This window comes from Notamacropus eugenii, chromosome 1, assembly GCF_028372415.1.
Source record: "Notamacropus eugenii isolate mMacEug1 chromosome 1, mMacEug1.pri_v2, whole genome shotgun sequence".
Classification (NCBI taxonomy): domain Eukaryota; kingdom Metazoa; phylum Chordata; class Mammalia; order Diprotodontia; family Macropodidae; genus Notamacropus; species Notamacropus eugenii.
Genome location: NC_092872.1, coordinates 55548104 through 55574300, shown reverse-complemented (window position 1 = coordinate 55574300; position 26197 = coordinate 55548104). Strand labels below are relative to the sequence as shown.

Sequence of the window (26197 nt, the reverse complement as noted above, 5' to 3'; positions counted from 1 at the left end):
ATCTGAGTTCAAATCTGAATTCAGGTTTTTCTGACTCCAGGTCCAGGACTCAATCCACTGTACTGTTCAGCTGCTTCACTGTAACATTAACTTTTATTAGAATGAAATATCTACAACTTTTCTTCAGCAGCTTGCCCAACTACTCTAACTCAAACTAACTTTATGCATACACTAATGCCAAAACCCAATTCTACCTCCTACTATCAGCCAACCACCAAGCTGTATATATGAGCGGTGTCCTCTGCTAGATTCAAGACCTAGAGCACAAAATTATGGCTTCTAAATCCCGGTTAAAAGCATCATCCAGGTGATAGATTGAAATGAAATGAAATAATGAAATCTAATCAAATCAAGTCAAATGATATTGAATTAGAAATCCTTCTCACACATGGTAAAGTGATTTAAAAACCTTTGACTCAACCTAACTCCTTCCCTAACCCCTGTCAATTAGGAAGGAATTGCTCCTCATCTGATCTCAGTGAACTTTATGTACTCATTATATTTTAATTTCTATTAAATAATGTATGTGTACCTATGGCTTATGCCCTCAACTAAATAGTTAACTCCATGAGGAAACATACTGTTTCTTATTTCATCTTTTATCCCCTAAAATGCGCACAGATTATAAGGCTGACAAGGAAATTAATCTACATTCACCTAAGATAGGACAAGTCGTTAATTAGAGGAGAATAGAAGGTTCTATTTTATAACCTTGGATGAAGAAAAATACATAATCAGAGATACAGGATAGAAAAAGTGATCTTGATTATATAAAACTTAAAAGTTTTTGCATAAATAAAATCAATGCAACTAGACTGGGGGAAAATACTTGCATTAAGTATTTTCAGGATCTGTGACTTCATCAGTGTGGGTATTCTCTCCACAAAGATTACAACCCCTCCAGTAGGCATTGAGAGTCACTGTAGCTGAAAAATTCATCACCTTTCAACCAATGTGGTAAATAACCTCTCTCAAACTTGGTTAGAGTGGTCCTTGAACCATGGACATGTGTGGGAAACTACCTAAAGTCTTTCTGGCTTGGTAGGATGTGTCAGAGCTTAACCTCCAGGGCAGCGCCTTTTTGCCAAAGCCAAGGTTACCAACATACCACAATGATGCATAAAAGGAAAAATTTAATGAAGGGTGCATTAAATGTCTGATAAAAGTTCTAACACTGAAAAATCTATGAGTACTTTACACATCCCTAAGACAATAGCCTATTTCCTTCCTTGGCCTTCTTATCCTATCACCACCAGTCTTGTCAATATTCAACTTTAGATTACTCAAGCTATCTTCTGCCTTCATTCCTTACACATGGTTCTCAATATAAGAGAAAAATCACAAAATATTGCTGACTTGACCTACTATAAATTTATGTTGCATAATCTTAATTGAGCCCTCACTACATCAAGGCTATTCTTTTACATCTCTCCAGTTCATTCACTATCCTAACTACTACCCCAACTCTTCCAGTCTTTTCATGGTTCCTCAAACTACCCACAGTTCCTCATCCCTCCACCCTCTGAGCTAAGCCCTTTGCCTCATTTGTCAATGAAAAATTAGAGGCCGTTTGCAGAGAGCTAGAAAAGACCTGAGAGGTGATATAGTCCAACTCCTTCAAGCTCAGGTCCAAGGAATATAAAGATTCTACAGAAAATTGCATGAAGTGTTGAAAAGTGAAGAAATCAAAGTATAGCCAAAGACAATATAAATCAAGTCAACAATAAGGGTTCAAAAAAACAACAAAACTGCTGATCAACTACAATGGTCAGCGTCAGCACTATATTGCCAAGGGATACACCTCTCCTTTCTGGAAGGATCAGTAAAACTAGCCTTGTCAAGTGGTTTGCTTATTTCAGAATTTTTTGGGAAATGGCTGTTGCAAGAAAACAAATGATGGCAATATTTTTTTTTAAATCAAGTCACATACACAAAAAACAAACAAGATATTTGCTTTTCTATAGTTGACAGCTGATTTGAAAGATGTTCCCCTTTGTGAAAATAAAAGCAAAAAATCCCTAAGAACCAACTTTTCCTTTTGAAAAGTTTAACAGGTGGGGTGGGGGTGGCACCAAAGGGAGAAGGCAACCAGGATTAAGTGACTTGCCCAGGGTCACACAGCTAGTAAGTGGCCGAGGCTGAATTTGAACTAAGAGGAATCTTCCTGACTTCAGGCCTGGCACCCTGTTCCTAGCTGCCCCAACATGCCATTTTGTGAAGTACAGAATTCCCCTCATTTAATAGCACAGACCACAGGGCACAGAAAACTTTAATAACTGCCAGCCCTTGATTGGTACAATTCTTAACTCCAGAATGGCATCTTACATACATAACATTTGTGACCATCTATTTCAACTGCCCATTATAACCTCCTTATGGATACCCAAAAAATGCAAAGCATCAATGCTTACACTAAAGTGGTCATACATCAACCCAAAAGAAGGGGCATAGGAGCCACCAATGAGTCAGGGTAGAAAAACTAAACAAGACATAGCAGTTGAAAAGAACAATTTTACTGACTAAACATTCGCCAAACAAATGCCTATAAAAACTTTCCTCTGTGAAAAAAAATTGCCTACTAAACAGCATTGCCAAGGCCCTGAAGGCCAAAGTTTAAGAGAAATCTACTCACAGAATCACAGAAGACTGAAGCTGGAGGATGATATAATAATAACCTAATTCAACTCTCCTCTCCATTTTGCACTTAAATGAACTAAGACCTAAAAACATGAAATGAGTTGCCAAAAGATTTCTCAGGTGCCCAGAGAAACCTATACTTAGATTAGAAGACAATTTCATAAACCACTGGCCTAGCTCCCTCCTCTTGAAGTACAGTTCTGAAAAAAATTTAGGGTTTTAAGAAAGCTAATTTTCAAACAGATAACAAACTTAAAAGAAATCTAGATAACATTTAAAGAGGAGCTTTGTCAGAAGTTGGTACATACAGAGCATTTGGTTTATCCTAGTCACACACTGTTATCATCTATAAATCTGATGGGGAAATTATCTCTTACCATTATTCTTATAATCACCCATATTTATAAAGTATTTCAAAGTTACAAAGTCACAACATTGCTGTCAGGAATGTACTACAAGTAGTATTATTTTCATTCTAACAAGTTAAAAAAACTGAGATGATAAATAACTTTCCCACAGTCATCCAGTACATGGAAGAACTGAGACTTAATGACAGATTACTGAGTTCCTTTACCTCTCTGTTCTAATATACTAAGAAACTGGAATGAATTATGATCCTAATGATGATGTAAATTCCATAGGTGCAACAACAATAAGGATTATATAAATAGGAAAGACTAAGGCACTCTTCTCCCACTCCTGACAACAATAAACCCAAAAAATAAAATCAAAGAACTGAAACAACAAATTAGCATAAATCTATACTAAAGGAAAAATTTGGATCAGAACTAAAACCCAAGTTTCTTTCAGAATGTTCTTAACCATTAAAAAGTTGTCAAAGTTATCTAGAATTCAACAAAAATTCATAAAGCTCAGTATTAGGGGAAGAAACAAAAATAAATATACCATGATCCCTATCTTTAATAGTAACACAGACAATGCCTTTAAACCCAGACAGTACTATATATATAGTAATACATATACGTATGCATGTATGTGTACATATGTGTGTGTGTGTGTGTGTATATATGTATGTAAATCACATCAATCCTATAAGGAGCTATATTTACTATTAAGCCCATTTTACAGATGAGGAAATAAGGGCTCAAAGAAGTTATGTGGCTAACAATGACAACAAAGCAAGTATTAGAGGTGGATTTGAATCAAAGTCTTATATGAATCCAACTCTAGGTCAATACTGTAGAAAGATATAAGACAGATACATAAATATGATACGGATTAACTATAAATGTGTAAGTGATAAATATAGCATTGTGAAATCAGATGAAGGGGAAAAAAAATCACTTCTAGTTGAGAAATGGGAGAAGGATTTACAGAGAAGGGGGTATCTGGGATGAGCTTTGCAGGATGAGTAGTTTGTCAATGAGAAATTCTCATTTCTTTCCTTAAAATATACAAACTAAAGGTGGGACCTTCTCCAGGACCATCTATATCTTGCCATTGGACTCAGATGGCTCTAGAGAAGCAAGTGACGCTGGTGACTTTGCACAGCCCTCCCTCACTTAAATCCAATTCACAAAATCCTCCTTGATGTCATAGTCCTCTGCAAGAAGAAAGGAAAAACAACAACAAACTAAAGACTTAAGGCTTAATAGGACAAATGACAGCAGATTACCTTTTACACGCAGATTTTTCTGTAAGCAGCTCCGGAGAAACATATTGTGCTGTTCCTACAAATGAGTTAGCCCTGGCTGATAAAGAGGGGGAGAAAGCAGGAAGAAAGAAAAAAAAATTACCTTTAGAGACATCAAAACATAATCTATTCAAAAGTATCTCATATTTCAGATGATAAAGATAACACCCTTGTTCTTACCATCATCCAAAAGTACTCCATGATCAAAACTGCTGGAACTTATTTATCCAACCTTTAAACCTATCATTACATCACTCCTTATGCCTCACTCCTCAACCTACTGACTCACTGACTAACAACCAAATTAAATGAGTCCATCACAAATTTATATTACCTAATTAATCTCCTCCCTAATTCATTCTCTATTCCACTCCCCACAGCAACTGTTCCAAACTTTCTCTCCTGACATCTCAATCACCAGGGTCTTCTTCGGGGTCTCCAACTGTCCTCTCAACAGAAGACTTTGTCCTACACTCTACCGGGCAGGGGAGCAGGGAGACAAAAACTCAATAGTCATTGTCCATGAATTTCTCTCCATTTCCAAACCTCTTAACATGATGCCCCGTTTCTCTCCTTTACTCTAGTCACTGAGAAGGGAGCTCTTCTTGCCAATGCCAATCCCTCTCATTTGAGCTTTAATCTCAATCCCCCCTCATCTCCTTCAGCAGACTGCCAACACAATCATCCTTTCTCTTTGTAATCTTCAGTCTCTCCCTATCTCCTGGCTCAGTCCTAGTCACCTACAAACATGTTCAAGGTCTTTTCCATCCTTATAAAACATTTACTTGGCCCTACCATCCCTACATGTTACCATCCTCTATCTCCCCTCCTATTAATAGCCAAGCTCCTAGCAAAAGTTGAATACACTCTTCCTCTTTTCTCACTCCCTCCTTCTCAAACCTTTAAATCTGACTTCCTGCCAACCTCATCAACTAAAATGAATATAACCTTTCTCCAAAGTTACCAATGATCTTTTAACTGTAAGATACAATAAGCTTTTTAAAATCTTCATCCTTTTCAACTTCTCTTCAGCACCTGACATTACTGACTATACTCTCATCCTGGATACCACCTCCTTTCTGGGTTTTTGTAATAATACTCTCTTGTTTCTTGTTCTGTCTTGTTCTCTGTCTGACTACTCCTTCAGGTGCTACAACACCATCCAAACTGGGATTCCCAAATGTGGGTTTACCCAAAATTTCTCATCTGAACCCTCTTTTTTTTCCCCTCTACACATTGTCTCAGTTTAATTTTCATCTCTACACCAATGACTCAAACATTTGGACACGCATATAGTCTTGGCTCCAGTCCTGCATCACCAAATATTCATTGGACATTTCCAAATAAACTGTTTTATACCTTTGTCCTAAATTTCCTATATCTATATATCTATAAGAATACAGTGTCCTTATCACATAAGTTTGCAACCTCCAATCATCCCTCTCCCTTACCCCACATATCCAATCAGTTGCCAAGCCTTAATTGACTTTACTTCTCTTATCCATTCTTCCTCTTCACTCACTAGGGCTACTGCCTTAGTTCAGGCACTTCCCATCTTTTTCCTGTACTACATATATCCTTAGCTTTCGAATTAGTCCCCCTTGCCTGAAGTCTCCTCCATCTCCAATCTGTCCTCCACACAGCTGTCAAAAGGATGTTCCTAAAGTATAGGTCTACCTAGGTTTCCATGTTGCTTCTACACACAACTACAACTCCTCAACTTAGCCTTTAAAGTCTTTCGTAACCTGGTTCCAATCTACCTTTACAAACTTATACTCTTCTCCCTCTATCCCCTCCACTCCCACAAACTCTTCAGTCAAGGAAACCTGGCCTTTTTGCTATTCTTTACACATGACATTTTATCTCCTTTTGCAGGATGCCCATCATGCCTGCAGTACTACTCTCCTTCACTTCCTCCTCTAGTTCCCTTCAAAACTCATCTCAAATACCTCTTCCTACATTAGGTCTTTCTGGAATCCCTCTTATGTTTCTACTCCCTCTAAAATAAAATTACCTTGCATTTATTTTGTACGTTTGTTGTATATGCTTGATGGGTACATAAAATAGGATCAAAGATTTAGAGGTAGACGTAGCACTAGAGGTCACTGAGTCTCTAACCCCAACATCTTACAAGTAAGGAAACCAAGACATAGCAACATTAAATGACTTGCCCAGGGTCATAAAACGAACAAGTACGAGAGGTAGAACATGAACCTGGGTCCTTCCTGCCTCCAAGTTCACTGATATATCCACTAAGCCATCCTGCCTATTCAAGGTAAATGTAAGGAACAAGACACATTGTCTCCTTGTAGAGAAAGGGAGCTCCTTGAGGACAGAGACGTTTTCCTTTGTGTCTTTATATTGCCAGCTCTAACAAAGTGCCTGGCACACAATGGATGGATTTACTGATTGACCCCAACAGTACTTTTTCTGTATGAGGGAAATACTGTATCATTTTATAAGAAACTGACAGACTTATACTCTACTGTCTTTCACCATGCAACCTTATAATATGAATACTGGATATTTCTTACACTCATCTGGGATGAGAAAGTTAGGTTCTAAAGCTTAATAGTATCTGTTATCTTCTAGAAGAATCCCCAAAGAAACAGTTCAAATAATCAATAATCTGATAATTCCCAGCAACTCATCAGCATTATTAAACAGAAAAAAAGATTTAATGTCCATAAAGGTCTGCCCCTTTAAGGTAGTCAACCTTGCTGGCTATCAGAGTAATATTCATTCTAAACTGATTTCTATTCTTTCAAATCAATTAAAAAACATTTAATAAACACCTATTTTGCATATGACAATGAACAAATAGTTTCCGAGGATACAAAAACAAAATACTCCAAGTGCCAACTATGTTGCAAAGCTGCGCTAGGCACTTGGGCAGCAAAAGATGAAACAAAATACAGTCCTTGACCTCAAGAAGCACAGTATCCTTGCAATGTGTCTGACACCCAAGAACTTCCAGGATTTCTCTCAAAATATTTAGTTGGCACTCATTCTCCCACAGTGTCACATTTCAAGTTAAATAAATATAGATACACATATCATAAAGCACAATTTTAATTTCATATCCCTAGTACTCTGTGGCCCCTTCTCTGACAGCACTCAGGATTAGGAATTAGGAAGACCTGAGGTCAAATTCAGCCTTAGATACCTACTCGATGTGTAACTCTAGACAAGTTAACTTAAATCTTTGCTTCACTATCCTCATATGGAAAGTGAAGATAATAATAGCACCTATCCATTATCTAGGGTTATTGTGAGGTCCAAATGAGATAATATTTGTAAAGCACTCTGCAAACCTAAAATACTACAAAAATGTTAATTGATATTATTACTGATAGGGATACACTAAGAACATAGTACAGTAGAAATATCACTGGACTAGGTGTCTGATAAATCTTAGTATAAGCAAGTTATTTCCTTCAGTTTGTCTATGAGTAAAAAAATGGATTAAACTAAAATACCCTAAGATTCTTGAAACTCTAGTAATCTATTTGCAACAAAAGAAATTGCTGCCTAGTACCTCTTGTCCACTTCCTGAAGGGGCAGATTGGCTTGGATAATACCTCACTATTGAAGCCCACTACATCTTTTGTACATATTTATATCCTTGATACTTTTAAATTACAAGCTCTACTATAAGTTTTAGAATTACATGAGTTCCACAACATTTTTATTCATTTTTGTCAAGGATTTGCTGTACAAACTATACAAAAAAGTAATTCAAATACAAAATAATTCAATACAAAGAAAATGTATAATTCTGATTTATAACACTCAACAACTTTAAAATATAGTTTCTACTTCATAAAATTGAATTCAGCCATAATAGTGTCAGAAAAGAACACTTGCATACCTTGTTTACTATCTGGAGATAATACTTTTGCTGTTCCAAAATCTGTAATCTGAATGTGCATATCTTCATTTAATAAAATGTTCTCTGGTTTAAGGTCCCTAAAAAAGCAGATTTTTCACATTTCAGCTGAAATATTTAAAGGAATTACATTTTAACATGTACTAAATATGAATAACGAAAAAAGTGAAAGAAAATATAATCAACCTTAATGAAACCTTCTAATAGGCAAACAGATCTATTCCACCTAGAAAATTACAGTGTTACAAAGGGATTGTCACAGTGACATGGTAATTTGAAAAATGTAATTCATGAATCGGGACTACTTTATTCTCCTAAGAGACACCAATTTTGGCTTTTTGATTTTTGAACTGAGAAGGCTTCCTGGCTCTGAAATCAGCATTTGGACATATTTCTAATATGGAAATTATCAGAAAACATATGAATTTAAGAAACCCATTCCATCACAAAGGGAAAAAATAGGCATAAACAAACCATGCTCAACACAATCGGTCGTAAAAACAAAAGCAGCAAAACCATCAGGATGCCCAGGAAAAATTTAATACTCTTCATATTTGTATATTGCTATGGCTGCAGGTGTTTTAATGTCAATGTTCCTTCTATTTCAGGAGAGCCAGGTGAAATGTGATCCTAAGAACTGTCAACATAACAAATTTTCAAAGTTCAACCTCTCACTTTCACCCACCCCTCGATAAGATGCTCCTTTTGCTAAAATAACTGCTTAAAGGAAAACAAACTACATAATCTTAGCAAAATAGTCATCTATCCTTGGTTTACAAAGTTCAAAGAGGGAAAGCTTAGATTTTCCTGAAATGCTATCTACTGAAGCAAATCTCTTCAACCTACAATATAAAAAATTACAACTAAGCTAACATATCCTTCATCTCCATTAGAGTTCTACACCAATGCTCTGTCATGGTATGGATAAGCCTAAATTGGAAAAACTTCAAGTATGGGCCCGGAGACAAACTATGGTCTGTCGGTCAAGGACTCAGCCTACCTAAGTTCAAAGAGACTTTAATTATTATAGACAGTTGTAGCCACAAAGTAATATATATTTTGGTCATAGCAGCTCAAAAACCATTAACCACAGCACAGACTGATTATACTAGAGGGAGCCCAAGACCATGAACCAAGATCATGAACTACTAAAATTAAAATCAGTAGTATTTCCATCTACTTTTAAACAAGTCACTAAAATGGTCAGCAAATAATTAGAAATCTATCTTCCAGCTTTCATTTACAAGCATAAATGCTAAAGAGTCAACCATTACAACAACACTGTGCACTTTAGCAGCTGACCAGCTGGTAGTCCCCCTACCCCTCAAGTTGATGATAGTGTTCCTTATCAAATGTTGGTTTTGACATCGTATGGTAAAATGTGAAAAAACTTCTCACTCCACTTAACAATCTTTATATAGTTTTGATTTTTTTCCCTTCTCTTAACAATAAATCACCAAACTCTAAAATTAACATTGTTCTTTTTTTAATTTTTTACTTTGCCTCATATGGCGTTAAGATTTAGGACCAAAAATGAATCTAAATTTTAATTTTTTAAAATAAATTTTCACTTGGTTTAGGAAGTGAAATATTGTAATTAAATGATTTCTTTTTCTACACTCAGATATCCCTCCAAAAAAGCAAATAGGTAACATATGTGCAGAACTATATACAAAGGTTTATTATATTGTGACATATAAATATATTTAAGTTCATCAAAATAAACTTCATTTGTGACCATTCCCTGACCCAGTGTTCACTGTTGTACTAATTTTCAAGAAAATGCTTGTTTTGTAAAAGTTGACAATGCAAAGAAGATTGCAAAGAGCACATTTAGACTATTTAATAGACTAATTTGGTTTGGTTTTTTTAAGATGTTTAGTTCACTGAATGCAAATGTATCCTGCTTAATAAAGAAGTTACTTTATCAAGCAAATTTACATCTGCAAAAAATATCAACAGGTTCTAAAAGTGCCTAATTTACTACCATAGGGCAACATATAGAAGGGGAAAAAAAAAATCTGATTTCAAAACTACCAATATATAATTTTGCTGAAGTAAGTGTTTTATGAAGACCAAAAAGACTTTCATAATATTTTTACAACCCAAACTTTTGAAATGTACCTTTCAATTTTATAAAAATAACTATCCTTTACCAATAAATAGATCTACAAATATTTAAAGATAAATCTACTTAGGTAAATTACCTGTGAATAATTCCCTTTCCATGCAAGTATTCTAAAGCAGATACAATTTCAGCAGTATAAAATCTGGTGCAGGTCTCATCAAAAGAACCAATCTTTCGAATGTATTTAAGTAGCTCTCCATTTTTGGCATAACTAAGGCCAAAATCTGAAGATACAGTTAAGGATCAACATTTAAAAGCTTAAAGAAAACAATTAAACACCTTAATAGGCATGCAGAAAACACTTTATAACTAAATGAAAACTGAAGATAACAATGGCCAAGCATAACAGGCACAGAATTAAATACTGTAACATCAAAATTTAGAGAAAGTCTGAAAAGAATGTGAGACTTGAATGAAACTCTTTCTGATGAATGGTGACCAAATGATTAAAGAATTAAATTAATTTAATTTTAATTAAAGAATCTTCAGGATCGAATCAAGCCCAAAGGTTATTCAGTCCAACCTTACTTGAACAGAAATTCTACCCTAAACTAACCTTGATACGTGGTCACTCAGCCTCTTTCTTAAGATATAAGATTACAAGGAATTCATTACCTAAACCACTTCACACTTTCCTCATGATTTCTAAGAGAGGAAACTGTACCAGGTCCTAATAACATGTACACTGCTTCTTAAGTTTGGCACTAACCTTGGTAGGGTGAGGTGTGGTATAAAGAGCAATGTACTATGAGGCCCACAGTCTAGTCCTTGTTCTGCTACAAATATAATATGTGACTTCAAAGTTCCCATCACTGAGCCTCAGTTCCTCTATCCGACAAGGAAACTGTATTATTCAGGTATTTTCTATTAGGCCATTTCTAAGGTTTGAATTTCCAGTTCCTTGCAAGTCATTTTTCAGGCTGAATTCATCAGAAAACAATTCATGAATTCTTATACAAAAAAGTAATGAAGAGGTCATTTAGCAAAAGTAGAACAGCAAATCCATAAGCCCAGTACTTCCAGCTCCAATAATAGTATATTTAACTTCCAAGAAGAAATGAAAAACAATATTCTTTTCAGAAATATGTGCAGTATGTTTGTGCAGCACTGAAAGGAAGCTATTCAAAGTTATGCTTGGAGTTACTCAACTGATTAATACCCAAATGACTCAGCAATAAACTTTAAATTGTGCAGGAGAGGCTGCTTTTATAGGCTAATTGGGGTTTTATTCTCCACAATAGCATAATTCCACACAATTATTCTATTTTCCACAATAGCATAATAAAAAAATCACTCCCATCCCCCATAAAATAGGCCCTTACCAGCTTGTGGATAAAAATTCAAACAATTCTCTCTCAATTTATAAACATACAAAATTTCCCTCACTTACAAAGTACTTTGCAGAGTAGCTGATTTATCATTTCCTGGTTCAATAAAACTCCACAAATATTTAAGCATTTCCAATGAGCCCGGCACTGTACTAAGTACTGCAGGGGATCTAAGAGCAACAAAGGAAATACATCACCATTGGAGAGTAAAGTGTTCCATGCAATGGACACTCCAGATAACTAACACTTCATGTCACCAAAGACCAAAGCTTTATGACCAACTTTGATGGAGGATTTTTTTAAACAAATTATCATATACTAGGTCATCTTTTATAACAAAAGTTGCAAATACCACATAAATAAGTCCATTGGACCTATCAGCATAAATAATTATTTTTGTATTTTACAGGCTCTGAAGGTGTGTACAGAGCTTTTTATCCCTAAGCTAAATGACCTTAAACTGCTGAGGAGTCCTGCAGTTTATAATTTTATAGTTTTTCTTTTCACTTTTCACTTTTCACTGATATACTTGGCTCTAACAGTTCTCTTCACTCCCTCCCTATCCTTATTTACCAATGAATTTGGTGGTCTAAATTGCTAGAAGTCTGACCTCCAGATAATTAATGTGTTCATATGTATGAGATAGTCAATGAAGTTTTATAAGACAAAGTACATGAAACAATTAGAAAATAATACAAGATAGAATGTAATCAAATGACAAAACATCAAACAATAATAAATACTATAGGAGAGATCAAGAATGTGGTACCTCCTATCTGGAATACTGTCCCATTCTCCTTTTTCCTTTTCCAGATTCCAATTTTTTTCAAAATTCAGTCCATGTTCTGCCTCAAATATCATGTATGTACCCCAATACCTTCCATTCTTGATCTCTCCTATAGTATTTCTTATTATTTGACATGTTGCCATTTGATTACATTCTACAGTTTTGTCAATAAAGAACTTGGGCCTAATCCATTAGCCAACAGTAAAGTAACATGACAAAAATCAGTGTTTTGAAAAGAAAAGACTGATAGCAATACTGAGGTTGCAGGAGAGATACTAAAAACAATGAGACTATAAAATAGTCAAGAAAGATATAAGGGTCTAGAGATTGTAGTGGAAATGGAAAAAAGGAAGTAAGGCTCAGAGATATCACAAAGGAAGGACAGAGTTAACTGTCAAGCTGTATTTATAGAATGAAGGTAAGAAAGGAGTAAAAGACACCTTTGAGTTGGGTAACTTGCACAATGATGACACCACTGAGAGAAATGGAGAAATTGGAGGGGGATGAGAAGATTGGAGACCTGAAACATTAAATTCTGTAATAAGTTTGAGGTGAAAGGACATCCAAAGAATAGTATGAAAACAGACATAAAAGCCTATAGGTTAGTTGTCTTTTGTGTTTTTCATACCATCTGTATGGAGGTGAATGGTGAAGTTTTAACAGCAGACTTCCAAGAGCAATAAGCAACCTGGGGGAGGCTATGTAAAAAACTCTGGTGAACGGAGGACTATAACCTTTGACGTGGAAAAAGAAGGAGGAGACAAGTGTTAGCAGGGTGTTTGGGAATTATTTCCAGGGTTCCTAAAATTCTATTAAAAAATATAGAAACTTCAGGAAACTCAGTAGTTCCTAGAAATCATACAGATATAAGGGGGGGGGGGGGGGGGGGAAATACTCCACCTGCTGGCTTGGTTATGCCAAGCACAATTTTAAATAGATTCATCAGGAGGGAAAATGAAAAAGTAAAACAGGATGCTACTCATACTTGCTACATTTTCTTCATCCCTTCCTGGGAGCTAGGAATGACTGTGATAAAAAGAAATCTTATATGTCATTTCTATTTCATCTCTTCTGAATCTTTATCAACCTAGCTTACATGCATTTCTTAGAAACTTTTTTTGATTAGACTTATGGTCAGAAGACTAAACTTTGAAACTTGAGTCCATCACTTGCCCTCTCTGAGCCCACTGAAAAATCAAGATCTACAGAAGGAAGAGCCTTCCACATATGGAATAGGAGCTTATACTGATAAAACTCTTTAAAGAGAGTTATAAACACACATCTAGTAAAAGTGTAGACAGGTATCAGTGAAAGTGCTTAGGCAAATGACCTCCTTATGGAGAAGTGGAGCACAAGAAACTGATTCAATCTGCCGAGAAGACATCATTAACTCAAAGAAATATGGAGGCGTCAGGAAATAATAGAGGGCTTGAGAAAAGAGGAGAAAAGTTTGGAACAGAAACAATTTAGAACTGAAGAAAAAAGTGATGTCAAAAAGAAATAAATGATAGGACTGAAGAGGAGTGGCTAAGAACAAACTGAAGTTGAATAACAAGAATCTGAACTTGTGAGATCCTGTGCTCTCTTCTAGCAGCACTTTTTAGTCCTGGAATGATATCTTTAACCTTAGCCTAAAATGGCCAGGGTCTCCCACTGCATCCTGGGTCATCTCCAGTCATCCCGATGAATATCAGGCCACTGGATCCAGAAGGCTCTGGAGAAGAAAGTGAGACTGGTGACCTTGCACAGCCCTTCCTCACTCAAATCAAAGTCAAATGCAAGTCGTGGCATCATCTTGATGTCACGGTCCTCTTCAAGAATGAAGGACAAATACAACAATATATATACTTATACAGACTATGATCTGAGGTTGGGGATCAATACAGCAGAAACTAAGAACCTGAAGCAGTCTAAAATTGTTTTGTGGGTAGCAATATTGTGGAGTTTAAGTTGCACAGGAAACAGAGAACATCTAAAGGGCTAAGAGGAAAGGGGGAGCCTAAAAATACTGTCCAAGACAAATATTTTAATGGATGTATGAGAATGAAAGAGCTAATAAAATAAGGAATCTATGGCTGGAAAGGGGGAACACAAAATTTAAGATTTCAGATGGACTCTCTAAAGACAAAGTTCAACCCTAATGGTATATAACTGATGAGTTTGGGAAGAATTTTCAAGCCTCCAAAGTTGACATCTTGAAACAGGACAAAGAAAAAAAGTGGCTTCTGCACCACCTTCACCAATGGTTATTATTTAGATTCTTGGCTAAGTGGCACAGTGGATAAAGCACTGGTCTTAAACTCAGGAAAATCAAGGTTGAAGTCCCGCCTCAGACATTTACTAACTGTGGGATCCTAGGCAAGTTACTTATCTCTGTGAGCCTCAGTATTCTCATATGTAAAATGGGGATAACAGCAAAATTTACCTCACAGGGTTGTTGTGGACCAAATGAGCTAACTTATGTAAAATGATCATGGAATTTAATGAGTATGTGGTATGTAAATTGATCTATTTATTCATTTCCAAGTAACAAGATTAAATTAAAATAGTAAACTTACAGATAATAAAAATAACTTTCCAAGTGTTTAACTTAAGAACTGCAGTTAAATCCTGAGGTAGTTTTGTTTTGTTTTTTAAAGACTATCCTCATGTAGAACTACCTAGAAAAAAAGAGTAAGGAACTAGATATGTCTATAGATACCTTTTATCTTTAAAAGGTTTTTTATTTGTAAAGCACATAGCACAATGGCTGGTGCATAGTAGGTTTGTTCTCTTCCGTTCCCTTCCACATAAAAATGTCTTCTACACACTGCCTTTGCTAAAAGGCATGGAAGCAATGAGACACTAACTTAATCAGCTTGAAATTACTTACACTAATAGTGGGGGAACACAGGAATGGAGTAATTTTAAAATAGTAAAACATTCCAAAAGATATTTATATTTGACTTTGAAAAGCATCATATGCTGGTATGATAGAAGATTTACCTTCTTAATCACAGTTCTCCTAAAAAGATAGTAAAAAGAATCTGTAGGTACACATTAATGTGGTGATAAAGCAGAGAAATGGAAGATCTGCATTCAAGTCCTGCCTCTGGCTGTGTGACCCAGGACAAATTACTTGACTTCTCAGTGCTCAGTGAAACTCTCTAGGGCAATAAACTGCAAAGACTATAGATTGCAACACCAATATGCATTGGCAGAAGTAGTTTCTTCACCCAGCACCTCTCTATACCAATAAAACCACAGAACCAATCCTTATCTGTTCCTAATTATACACTAGGGTTTTGAAATAAAGGGACTTCCATCAAGGATGAACAAATGAATTACTTAGCAACCATTTCTTAAGTGCCAGGCACTGTGCTGAGTGCTGAGGATGCAAAGACAAAATGAAAGGGGACGTGCACTCAAGGGGCTTGCTCACATTCTGTTAGCAAAAAAAAAAAAAAGTTCCACAAACACATTCAAAATAAACAAGTAAGTAGAGTTAGAGGGTGGGAGAAAGCATTAGTAATCAGAAGAGATTTCCCATAAAAGTGGCACCTGAGCAAAATTTTGAAGAAAACAAGGGATAACAAGAGGCACAGATTAGAGAGGTATGGGATCAGTCATTGCAAAGTGCAGAGACAGGAGATGGAGGAGCATATCACACATCAGAAATCACAAGAAAGCCAGTCAACAACTCACTGTATCCCAAACCTATCCTTCTGTATTTGAAAGTCATTCTTACTCTCTCTTCTGTACTGCCAGTTTTACACAAGTTGCGGTTTTTCTCATCCTGAGATGAGAGAATCAAATTCAATACTATATGGGACACTAAATTTTCTAAATTATTTTTCATTTCCATTATAGATTTCCTTGAAATCTATAAGTGAAATGTTTATTTTCAATATATTGGAAATAATCTACAAGAACATTTAAGTATTTTAATGTACAGGGATTAAGTTCTTTTTTTTTTTTAAACAATACGTGTGGGTGTAGGTGTGGAGATATTATTTACAAGGTTACATTCCTGATGAAATCGAAATAAATTTGCTCATTTACAGCTGAAATCAAAAAACATTAACCTATTCCTTTAACTATTTTCACACAAAATAATGTTCTTATTCACTGAGTCTTGGTATTGGTTGTACTCTTTTGAGCATGTCTACCTCAAAATGTGTCAAGAATTCTCCAAATTAATTTATCTTAATTTATTTTCATGTTTTAAATGTATGCCATATTATAGGAGAGATGGGGAAAGAGGTTAAGACATCAAACAATGAGGTGTCAAAACTCCAAAAAAGATTAGGAATCACTACTCTGTTATGATTAAGTATTTTGTGACCTATTTTGACCATATCAAATGGCATTTCAAAGGATACACAGCTTTTCATCATCCTGAAATGTGAAGTAAAGTTTTACAAAGAAAGGGTGATCCAGGCGGGACATTACATCTCTTTCTCTGGTTACGTATGGTACCTTGTTCTCTTTTATGATATGCCGTTTCTCTAGGATTTTAACTTAAACAAAAACCAAAAGAAATGCGTTACTAAGACTGGTAACATAAAGATTTAAATATCTGATTTATTAATGCATTCCACATATTAGTTATTAAAATTTACACATTTTTAATAGCCTATAAAAAAACAAGTATTTAGAGGTTCTTCACAATCAATATAGAATACTTAAAGTTGCCTTTTTTAATGCAACAATGTTTTTATATTTAGAGTTTGTATATTAAATTTGTATGCATTATTACTTACTAGCATATTCTCTTGAAGTCGCCAATTCTCGGGCCAAGACAACCTGTTTTTGGAAAAGGGAAAAGGAAGGTGGGAAGGGAGGAGGAGAGAAAGAACACAACAAAAGTTAACCAGATTAGGTTCAACATAAAGTCTTAAATTGTTTCTGTGTACATAGGTACTATACATTGAGTTCAAAACTGGACAAGATAATGTGTTATAAACATGAATAAATATGCATATTCTTACAGATAAGGATCATAATCAATCTGCAGTCAATAACATATATACAATTCCTAACAAATACAGTAAAATTTTAATTAGCCAGAATCCTCATTTAAACAAACCTTTTTGGCTCTATTACATTTTTAGAAGAAAAAGATAAACTATAACCAAATAAGTCAATATCAGACTCATTAAAAAACTAAGAGCATGTCCGTACTAATGTCAGTAAGAGTCAGTAAACCTCAAAAACATACCCTCCCACATTTTTAAGAGTTTTCCCATAAGTAAATCAAACATATTCTAAAAATGTAAACTAGACAGGACTAGGTTGACCTTTTTTGCAATAAATTCTTGATTTCACCTTCTTCTGATGTGCTAGGTCTCTCTCATAAAAATACTGTAAAAATGTGGCACAGTCCCAGAAGGCCCACACATACTCCAAAAAAAAAAAAAAAAAAAAACCAACTGATTGAGATCTTAGTATATTTTCTATTTTATAATCTTAGCGTGCTTGAGACAAAAAGGACTTATTAATCCACTCTGTTCACTTTACAAATGAGCAAAATGAAGCCCAAAAAGGGGAGGTGACTTGCCCAAGGTTCCACAGTGAGTTAATCACAGAATGTGAACTATAACTGAACCACAGACCTAGACTCTAACTAAAGGACTAACCCTGGTATGTGACTCCCAAAGGAATGTACTTTTCCTACTATGCCACACATACTCCCTAGAGACCCAGCAGGTAGGAGCCCAGAGCCTAAGGCCTTGTTTTGCTCACCACACCTCCTGGCTCTGCTACATAGCAATTAGAAGTGGAAGGGAGTGCTCTGTCATTGGAAACACGTGGAACATGCAGTAAGAACTAGATCAAAACTTTGTGCCCTCCAACCCCCAGCTGTGGACCTTGGACAAACTGCTTACCCTATCAAGGCCTCAATTTTTATACCAATTACAAAAGAGAGTTGGATAAGAGGATTTCTAAAGTCTCTTCCAGCACTAACATCTATGAAATTACCAATTTACTGATAAAAAGATGGCTTAATCATAGCACTACAAAATATGGTAAGCAGCCCTTTTCTACCCAACAGCCATACTTTGGCCACTAATTTCTGAAATTATCTATAAATACCAAAGGCCTGCCCAGGAACTGGGACATGAGCATTTAAGGCAACACTACCACTTTCATTTTCAGCAAAATTAATCTGTAATGAACACACATATTAACAGCCTGAGAAGTATAGAAATCTTGACCTGAGCATTCATGAGACTCCATTTTCTCATCTGAGAATTTGTCAAGTGGCCCACAAAAGTAACCATTTATTTGTGATTCCACTAAAAAAAGGTGAACTTGGAAGGGAAGTACAATAGACTAGGAACCTGAAGACCTGAGCTCATGGCCCTGATCCCTAAACCTACCAACACTGTGACTTTGTTGTTGTTACAGAGAAATGTGAGAAAGCCACAATCATTTCTCAAACAGCTCCTGCTTTTTGCTTCAAGTTTTACTGCTCTTAGAAATAAAGCCCTCTTTCATGTGATTAGACTTATACCATAAATCCATTTTCTTTTGTAAAACTTAGCTTCTCCACAGAGATAAGCATCAGAAGACTCTGTATTCAAGTACTAAAATCTAAAAAGCAGAGACATCCAGGGAAATACTTCATTATCTATTCTACTGAAACGAGAGTGCCAAAGGTCAAGAAACCAAATAACTGGCAGAGAGATTAAACTGACTCCAAGATTCAACCTAAGGATCAAAAGAACTTTTTGTGTCACGGATAATACAACCAAGATGACATCATTTGTTTGACAAAAGTTCATGAAACTGGTTAACTTCTGGGAGAAACTCAAGTCTTGGGTCATTTGGTGCTTATTTTTATAAAATAACTAAAAATATATAAATTTTATAATTTGGAAATGGAAAACAAGAAGTATAAACACTGAGAAGGCTGATCTCAGCCACCTTCATAACAGAGGAAATATATCTCATGGGATGGTTATTTACCTAGAATAATTGCTTATTCTTCTCTCTCATCATTATTACATATAACAACATGAAACTAATATCCTCATCTATAAAATGAGTGGGTTATGACAGATTATCTCAAAGGATCATTCCAAATCTAACTAACATTCTATGACTCCATCTATGAACCTATAAATTACCATTAGAGTCTCTGGAATCCCCTAGCTCAAAGCTCCAAAGCATCACCCCACAAAAGAAAATATTAATTAAAATTATTACTATACATGTACTTACTGTTGAGAAAGATCCTTCACCAAGGATTTTTCCAAACTTGAAGTCTTCGGGCCGTTTCTTTCGAGGCTGTGGTAGCTGCTGTCCTGAATGTTGTGGTAAGGAATTGGAATTAGACCTTGGCTCGGCTGCAGTGCCATCCATGGTAGACCCCTGTCTACTACTACAGGGAACGATGACAGGGGGAGTGCTGGAATCTGTATGGTTTCTCACCATTGATGGGGTTGGACAGGAACATAATACCACACTGGTTTGTATGGGAATAGCATCATACTAAAAGGAAAGAAGGATAAAAGCAATTAGTTTACACTTAGTTAATTTTATTACCTATATTTTCTCATTTTATCCCCAGAAATAAAAATATCAAGGCAAACAATACCATTTTAAGAAAAAAAAAAAGATTATGTGGTACAATGGATATTTAGCACGACAGGACCTGGGTCAGATTCACAGCTACAGCTAATTTTTCTTCCTTCTGACTTTAACCTAACTATCTACCCTTCTGTGGATAAAAGTAATAAAAAGAGACTAAGCCGGGTTGCAGGTTTGATTTCCAGATGGGTCAGCTAACTTTGTACGGAGAAAACTGCTCCTTAGAAAATGATTTCCCTTCTAACCCAGGCCAGTCATTTCACAAATTAATATCACAAAATAAAACAGAGTGTAGGCAGACTAAGGAGTTCATGCCACTGGGGCTTAAAAGTCAACTTGGACCTTTTTCTAGTCATTAGATTTGCATCTCAGTATATCAGCTGAACAACATGATAGTGGGCTTTCCTGACTTGAATGAAGAATGACACTGGCCAAGGGAGTACTATGAAAGGTATATGCCTAAGCTCTTTACAACACAAAATAAACTTCAAAAATGTCTGCACAACAATGGGGTCAAATTTTCTAGATGCTCCTAGGGTTGAATCCAATCTAAAAGCTTTGGAGCATGATGCTTAATAGACAATGAAGAGGTTAGCCTAGCTATAAATCTATGATCCTATGACAAGAAAAAAATTTTCAGGGAAGGTATAATATGTGAACAAGTTTTGCAGCATATAACTAAAATCAGAAGCAAGAGGAAATATTTATGCTACCACAGCAGTAGCATCCCAATGTCACATTGGCCTAGAGCCATCAAAGCCCCTAGTTCACCACCACATTTCAAGGTGTAGCATTACATCTCTGAATATGAGACTGCACCTGTACAAACAGCTTCAGCTCACTTTGAGTTTTATAAAACAACCAGCACAGAAGCATTTTCAAGTTAAAAGTGCTATACAAAAACATGGAATTATTCTAAGAATGATGGACTCTGAATCAAAAGACCTAAATACTATTTTAAGTTCTATTAACTAATATATGAACAAGCCACTTCCTTCAGAACCAAAATAGGGGCAAGAAAAGCTGCCATCTATACCACAACAAACAGCACGTAGAAAGAAAAGGTGAAACACTTTTTAATAATTTTTGTGAATATACTTATTATCAAAGCCAGGGAAATATACTTTTCATGACATACACATATTTACTTTATGCAGCTGGCTATGGTACAATAAAATATCTAATGGAAGTAAACACTAGATCACAGCTTTCAACTACTTTCCACAGTCTGTTTACTCATCAGTAAAATAAAAATGTTATACAGTGCGGTAAGTCCAAAAAGCATTTTGTAAATACAAAAGACAATATAGATCAGTTATTCTTATTATCAGCAATACATGGAGATGCTGAATGAACTGGGAAGTGTATTTGTAAAGCATCTTTTCTATATAAAAATATTTAAAGCACCTTGTAACATTCTACGATTTTATGAGTCACAAGAAGGACTATGTCAGAATATATTTAGAATGGTTCAGTATAAAACAAATCGCTACTTATCAGAAAAAACACCTCCAAAGTACAAATATATACATCCTGATGATACCAGGACAGTAATGGCACATGAAGGACAGTTTATTGTTATTAAATGAAAAATATAACCACTCAATCATCATTATTGTTACAGAAAAGTACAACATAGAAGGAAGGCCAAGAAGACCTGGGTTCAGTTCTCTCACGTTAATAGTTACATGACCCTAGCCAAGTCACTAATTTCTCTGACGTTCTGTTTCCTTTCCTATAAAAGAGATAATGCCTTCCTCACCAATGATCCTACTACCCAGTGTAACTTTAACAAATAAAATTTTAACCACCTCAATAACATATGTGGAAGGACTTTTTTAAAAAAAGTTATTCAAATAAAGCATTTACCTCAGTGCCATTCATAGCATGTTTGTGTTAAACAGATACTAACACTTCTTTGCCTCCAAAACAGCTAAATGCAAAAATATGTTCAAGGTCAGGTCCCAAGTATGAATTATATTTTAAAAATTGTTATATTCACTCCAAAGTCCATTTATCTCCTTCAGTTTCCCAGTGACTAAGCACATGTTGCAAATACTCCATGCCACCGACATCACAGGATGGTACCCTTCTCACACTGGGCTCTAGCTTAGGTATCTAAGCAATCTTTAAGTCCTGTTCTTGCTGAGCTGTTGGAGTTAGATCCATGACAGCCTCTGAAGGTGAACAGGTAGGGCAACAAATGCCAAATTAGGGTCTTCCAAAAAGTTTTCTGGCAAACCAGAGGAGGGACCTTTCAGAGATGTAGTCACTTTGGACCTGCCAGATGACTCAGGAGGAGAAAGTGAAGCTGGTGACCTTGCACAGCCCTCCCCCACTCAAAACAAAGTCAAGTGCAAGTCATGTCATCATTTCTCTGATGTCATGATCTTCTTCGAAAATGAAGGATGAACACAACACAACAACCTCTAAACAAATATGTGCTACCAGCAAGAGTTATGGAAGATACACTACATTTTTCAAAAATAAAGTCTAATCTGGCCCAAGAGATAACTGTCATGGTATCCCATTTAATATTACCTAAGACAGATGTTGATGAGATAACAAGGAAATAACTTTGCTAATGAGCAGTATAAAAACTTATAAGAAAGATAGACTCTAAAACCTAAGAAAACACAACTGCCTATGAAAATACAGACAAAGCTCAAAGAAATGAATGTGGCTTACTTGGATCACAAATAGCACTTTGTTTTTCTTTATATATTTATGTTACATTTGGTATTTTAATTACTTGTGCATATACCAAAATCTTCCCAACAGATAGCCTATAAATTCTTTGGGGGCAGGTTGTAATATTTATTTTTATGTGTCCCAATAAACAGCATAGGACCTTACACGCAGTAGTTGCTTACTACATTAGAACTGAAAATTAGAAAAATTAAGGCAAATGACAGTCACGGATCACTCTGGAAAAATGAGAAAACTGTACAATATTTTCCTGCAATTCTGCCACTTTCATCTAAGTGTGTACATAAATCACTTCTTAAAATTCATTTTACTTGGATTTTCTTGGTAGACAGTGAAACACTACATAATTTTCATCTGGAGGATTGAGCATGATACTAATCTTAAAAATAATGTCGGGGGCGGAGCCAAGATGGCGTAGTAGAAAGACGCACATACACATAGCTCCGAACCCACAACCCATAGAACAACTACAAAGAAGTAACTCACGGCGAATTCTGCACCCAGAGGCCACAGAACATTGGAGCGAGGGAGATTTCTGTTCCAGAGAGACCTGCAAACCTCTCGTAAAAGGTCCTTCGTGCTGCGGACTGGGCGCCGGGACTGGGAGCTGAGTACAGCCCTGCCGTGGCCGCGGCACCGAGAGGAACAGATCCGAGCGGGCTTCAGGGACGGGATCTCCAGCGGCCGCACAAGTACCTCCACCCACAGGTGACGGGGGTCTGTGAGAGAGTCCCTTTGGTGGGTCGAGGGGGGAGTGGGGTGCCCCCATGGCTCGGGCCCCCTCGGGAGACAGAAGCTGAGGGGCAGCGGCAGACCAGGGCTCTCCAAGCAGGCAGGAGCCTGGATCCATTGTTGAAGGTCTGTGCATAAACTCCCTGAGGGAACTGAGCCTGAGAGGCAGCCCTGCCCTCACCTGAGCATCTGAATTTAATCTCACACTGAATAGCAGCCCTGCCCCCGCCAAAAGCCCTGAGGCTGGAAGCAGCATTTGAATCTCAGACCACAAACACTGGCTGGGAGGATCAGGAGGTGAGGTGGGTGTGAGGAAAATATTCAGAGGTCAAGTCACTGGCTGGGAAAATGCCCAGAAAAGGGAAAAGAAATAAGACTATAGAAGGTTACTTTCTTGGTGAACAGGCATTTCCTCCCTTCCTTTCTGATGAGGAAGAACAATGCTTACCATCAGGCAAAGACACAGAAATCAAGGCTTCTGTGTCCCAGCCCACTCAATGGGCACAGGCCATGGAAGAGCTCAAAAAGAATTTTGAAAATCAAGTTAGAGAGGTGGAGGAAAAGCTGGGAAGAGAAATGAAAGACATGAAGTCAAAGCATGAACAGCAAATCAGCTCCCTGCTAAAGGAGACCCAAAAAAATGTTGAAGAAAATAACACCTTGAAAACTAGCCTAACTCAATTGGCAAAAGAGGTTCAAAAAGCCAATGAGGAGAAGAATGCTTTAAAAAGCAGAATAAGCCAAATGGAAAAGGAGATTCAAAAGCTCACTGAAGAAAATAGTTCTTTCAAAATTAGAATGGAACAGATGGAGGCTAATGACTTTATGAGAAACCAAGAAATCACAAAACAAAACCAAAAGAATGAAAAAATGGAAGATAATGTGAAATATCTCATTGGAAAAACAACTGACCTGGAAAATAGAGCCAGGAGAGACAATTTAAAAATTGTGGGCCTACCTGAAAGCCATGATCAGAAAAAGAGCCTAGACATCATCTTTCATGAAATTATCAATGAAAACTGCCCTGAGATTCTAGAACCAGAGGGCAAAATAAATATTCAAGGAATCCACAGAACACCGCATGAAAGAGATCCAAAAAGAGAAACTCCTAGGAACATTGTGGCCAAATTCCAGAACTCCCAGGTGAAAGAGAAAATATTGCAAGCAGCTAGAAAGAAACAATTCAAGTATTGTGGAAATACAATCAGGATAACACAAGATCTAGCAGCTTCTACATTAAGGGATCGAAGGGCATGGAATAGGATATTCCAGAAGTCAAAGGAACTAGGACTAAAACCAAGAATCACCTACCCAGCAAAACTGAGTATAATACTTCAGGGGAAAAATTGGTCTTTCAATGAAATAGAGGATTTTCAAGCATTCTTGATGAAAAGACCAGAGCTGAAAAGAAAATTTGACTTCCAAACACAAGAATGAAGAGAACCATGAAAAGGTGAACAGCAAAGAGAAGTCATAAGGGACTTACTAAAGTTGAACTGTTTACATTCCTACATGGAAAGACAATATTTGTAACTCTTGAAACATTTCAGTATCTGGGTACTGGGTGGGATTACACACACACACATGCACACACGCCCACACACATAGAGACAGAGTGCACAGAGTGAATTGAAGAGGATGGGATCATATCTTAAAAAAAAATGAAATCAAGCAGTGAGAGAGAAAGATATTGGGAGGAGAAAGGGAGAATTGAATGGGGCAAATTATCTCTCATAAAAGAGGCAAGCAAAAGACTCATTAGTGGAGGGATAAAGAGGGGAGGTGAGAGAAAAACATGAAGTCTACTCTCATCACATTCCACTAAAGGAAAGAATAAAATGCCTACTCATTTTGGTATGAAAACCTATCTTACAATACAGGAAAGTGGAGGATAAGGGGATAAGCAGAGTGGGGGGGGATGATAGAAGGGAGGGCATGGGGAGGAGAGTGCAATTTGAGGTCAACACTCATGGGGAGGGATAGGATCAAAAGAGAATAGAAGTAATGGGGGACAGGATAGGATGGAGGGAAATATAGTTAGTCCTATACAACACAACTATTATGGAAGTCATTTGCAAAACTACACAGATTTGGCCTATATTGAATTGCTTGCCTTCCAAAGGGAAGGGGTGGAGAGGGAGGGAGCTAAAGAAGTTGGAACTCAAAGTGTTAGGATCAGCTGTAATGTTCTTACCACTAGGAAATAAGAAATACAGGTAAAGGGGTATAGAAAGCTATCTGGCCCTACAGGACAAAAGAGAAGACAGAGACAAGGGCAGAGAGGGATGATAGAAGAGAGAGCAGATTGGTCATAGGGGCAATTAGAATGCTTGGCGTTTGGGGGGGGAGGGGAGAAAAGGGGAAAAATTTGAAACCCAAAATTTTGTGAAAATGAATGTTAAAAGCTAAATAAAGAAAAAAAAAATAAAACTCAACAAAAAAAAAATAATGTCATATAATAAAGTGTTGTACCCCTGCACCTACTGGTGATAGAAAAACACAGAATTTTAGTTATGATTTGAAAAAATTACAATTTGTTATTCCATTGTTCTAGAGAACAGAGGGACAAAAACCAAAGTTAATATGAAGAGATGCCATATTCCATTAATCTCAAAATTCTTAAAAGAGTTTCAGAATCCTAGAAAAAGTTAAAATGTTATACTATCACCAGTAAAAAGAAAAGGCAAAAATGTTCTAAGGCCCTAATGAGTGGGTGGGGGAGAGAGAAGAGGAGAGGAGAAAAAGTTGACATATGCAC

At 36.4% G+C, this 26197-nt stretch overlaps 1 protein-coding gene across 4 annotated transcripts in view; it reads right to left on the bottom strand.

Annotated features, from left to right (window-relative positions):
• Positions 1-26197, bottom strand: part of PDPK1 (3-phosphoinositide dependent protein kinase 1) — a 136222-nt gene that overhangs the window by 35479 nt on the left and 74546 nt on the right. For all 4 annotated transcript variants that reach the window (XM_072602366.1, XM_072602383.1, XM_072602356.1 and 1 more), the window contains exons 2-7: positions 19630-19899; positions 17166-17208; positions 16785-16922; positions 10388-10532; positions 8163-8260; positions 4274-4349 (exon numbers count right to left, since the gene is read on the bottom strand). In XM_072602366.1, coding sequence (XP_072458467.1) covers positions 4274-4349; positions 8163-8260; positions 10388-10532; positions 16785-16922; positions 17166-17208; positions 19630-19842 — 713 coding nt within the window. In that variant the 5' untranslated portion in view covers positions 19843-19899. The remainder of the gene's footprint in view (positions 1-4273; positions 4350-8162; positions 8261-10387; positions 10533-16784; positions 16923-17165; positions 17209-19629; positions 19900-26197) is intronic.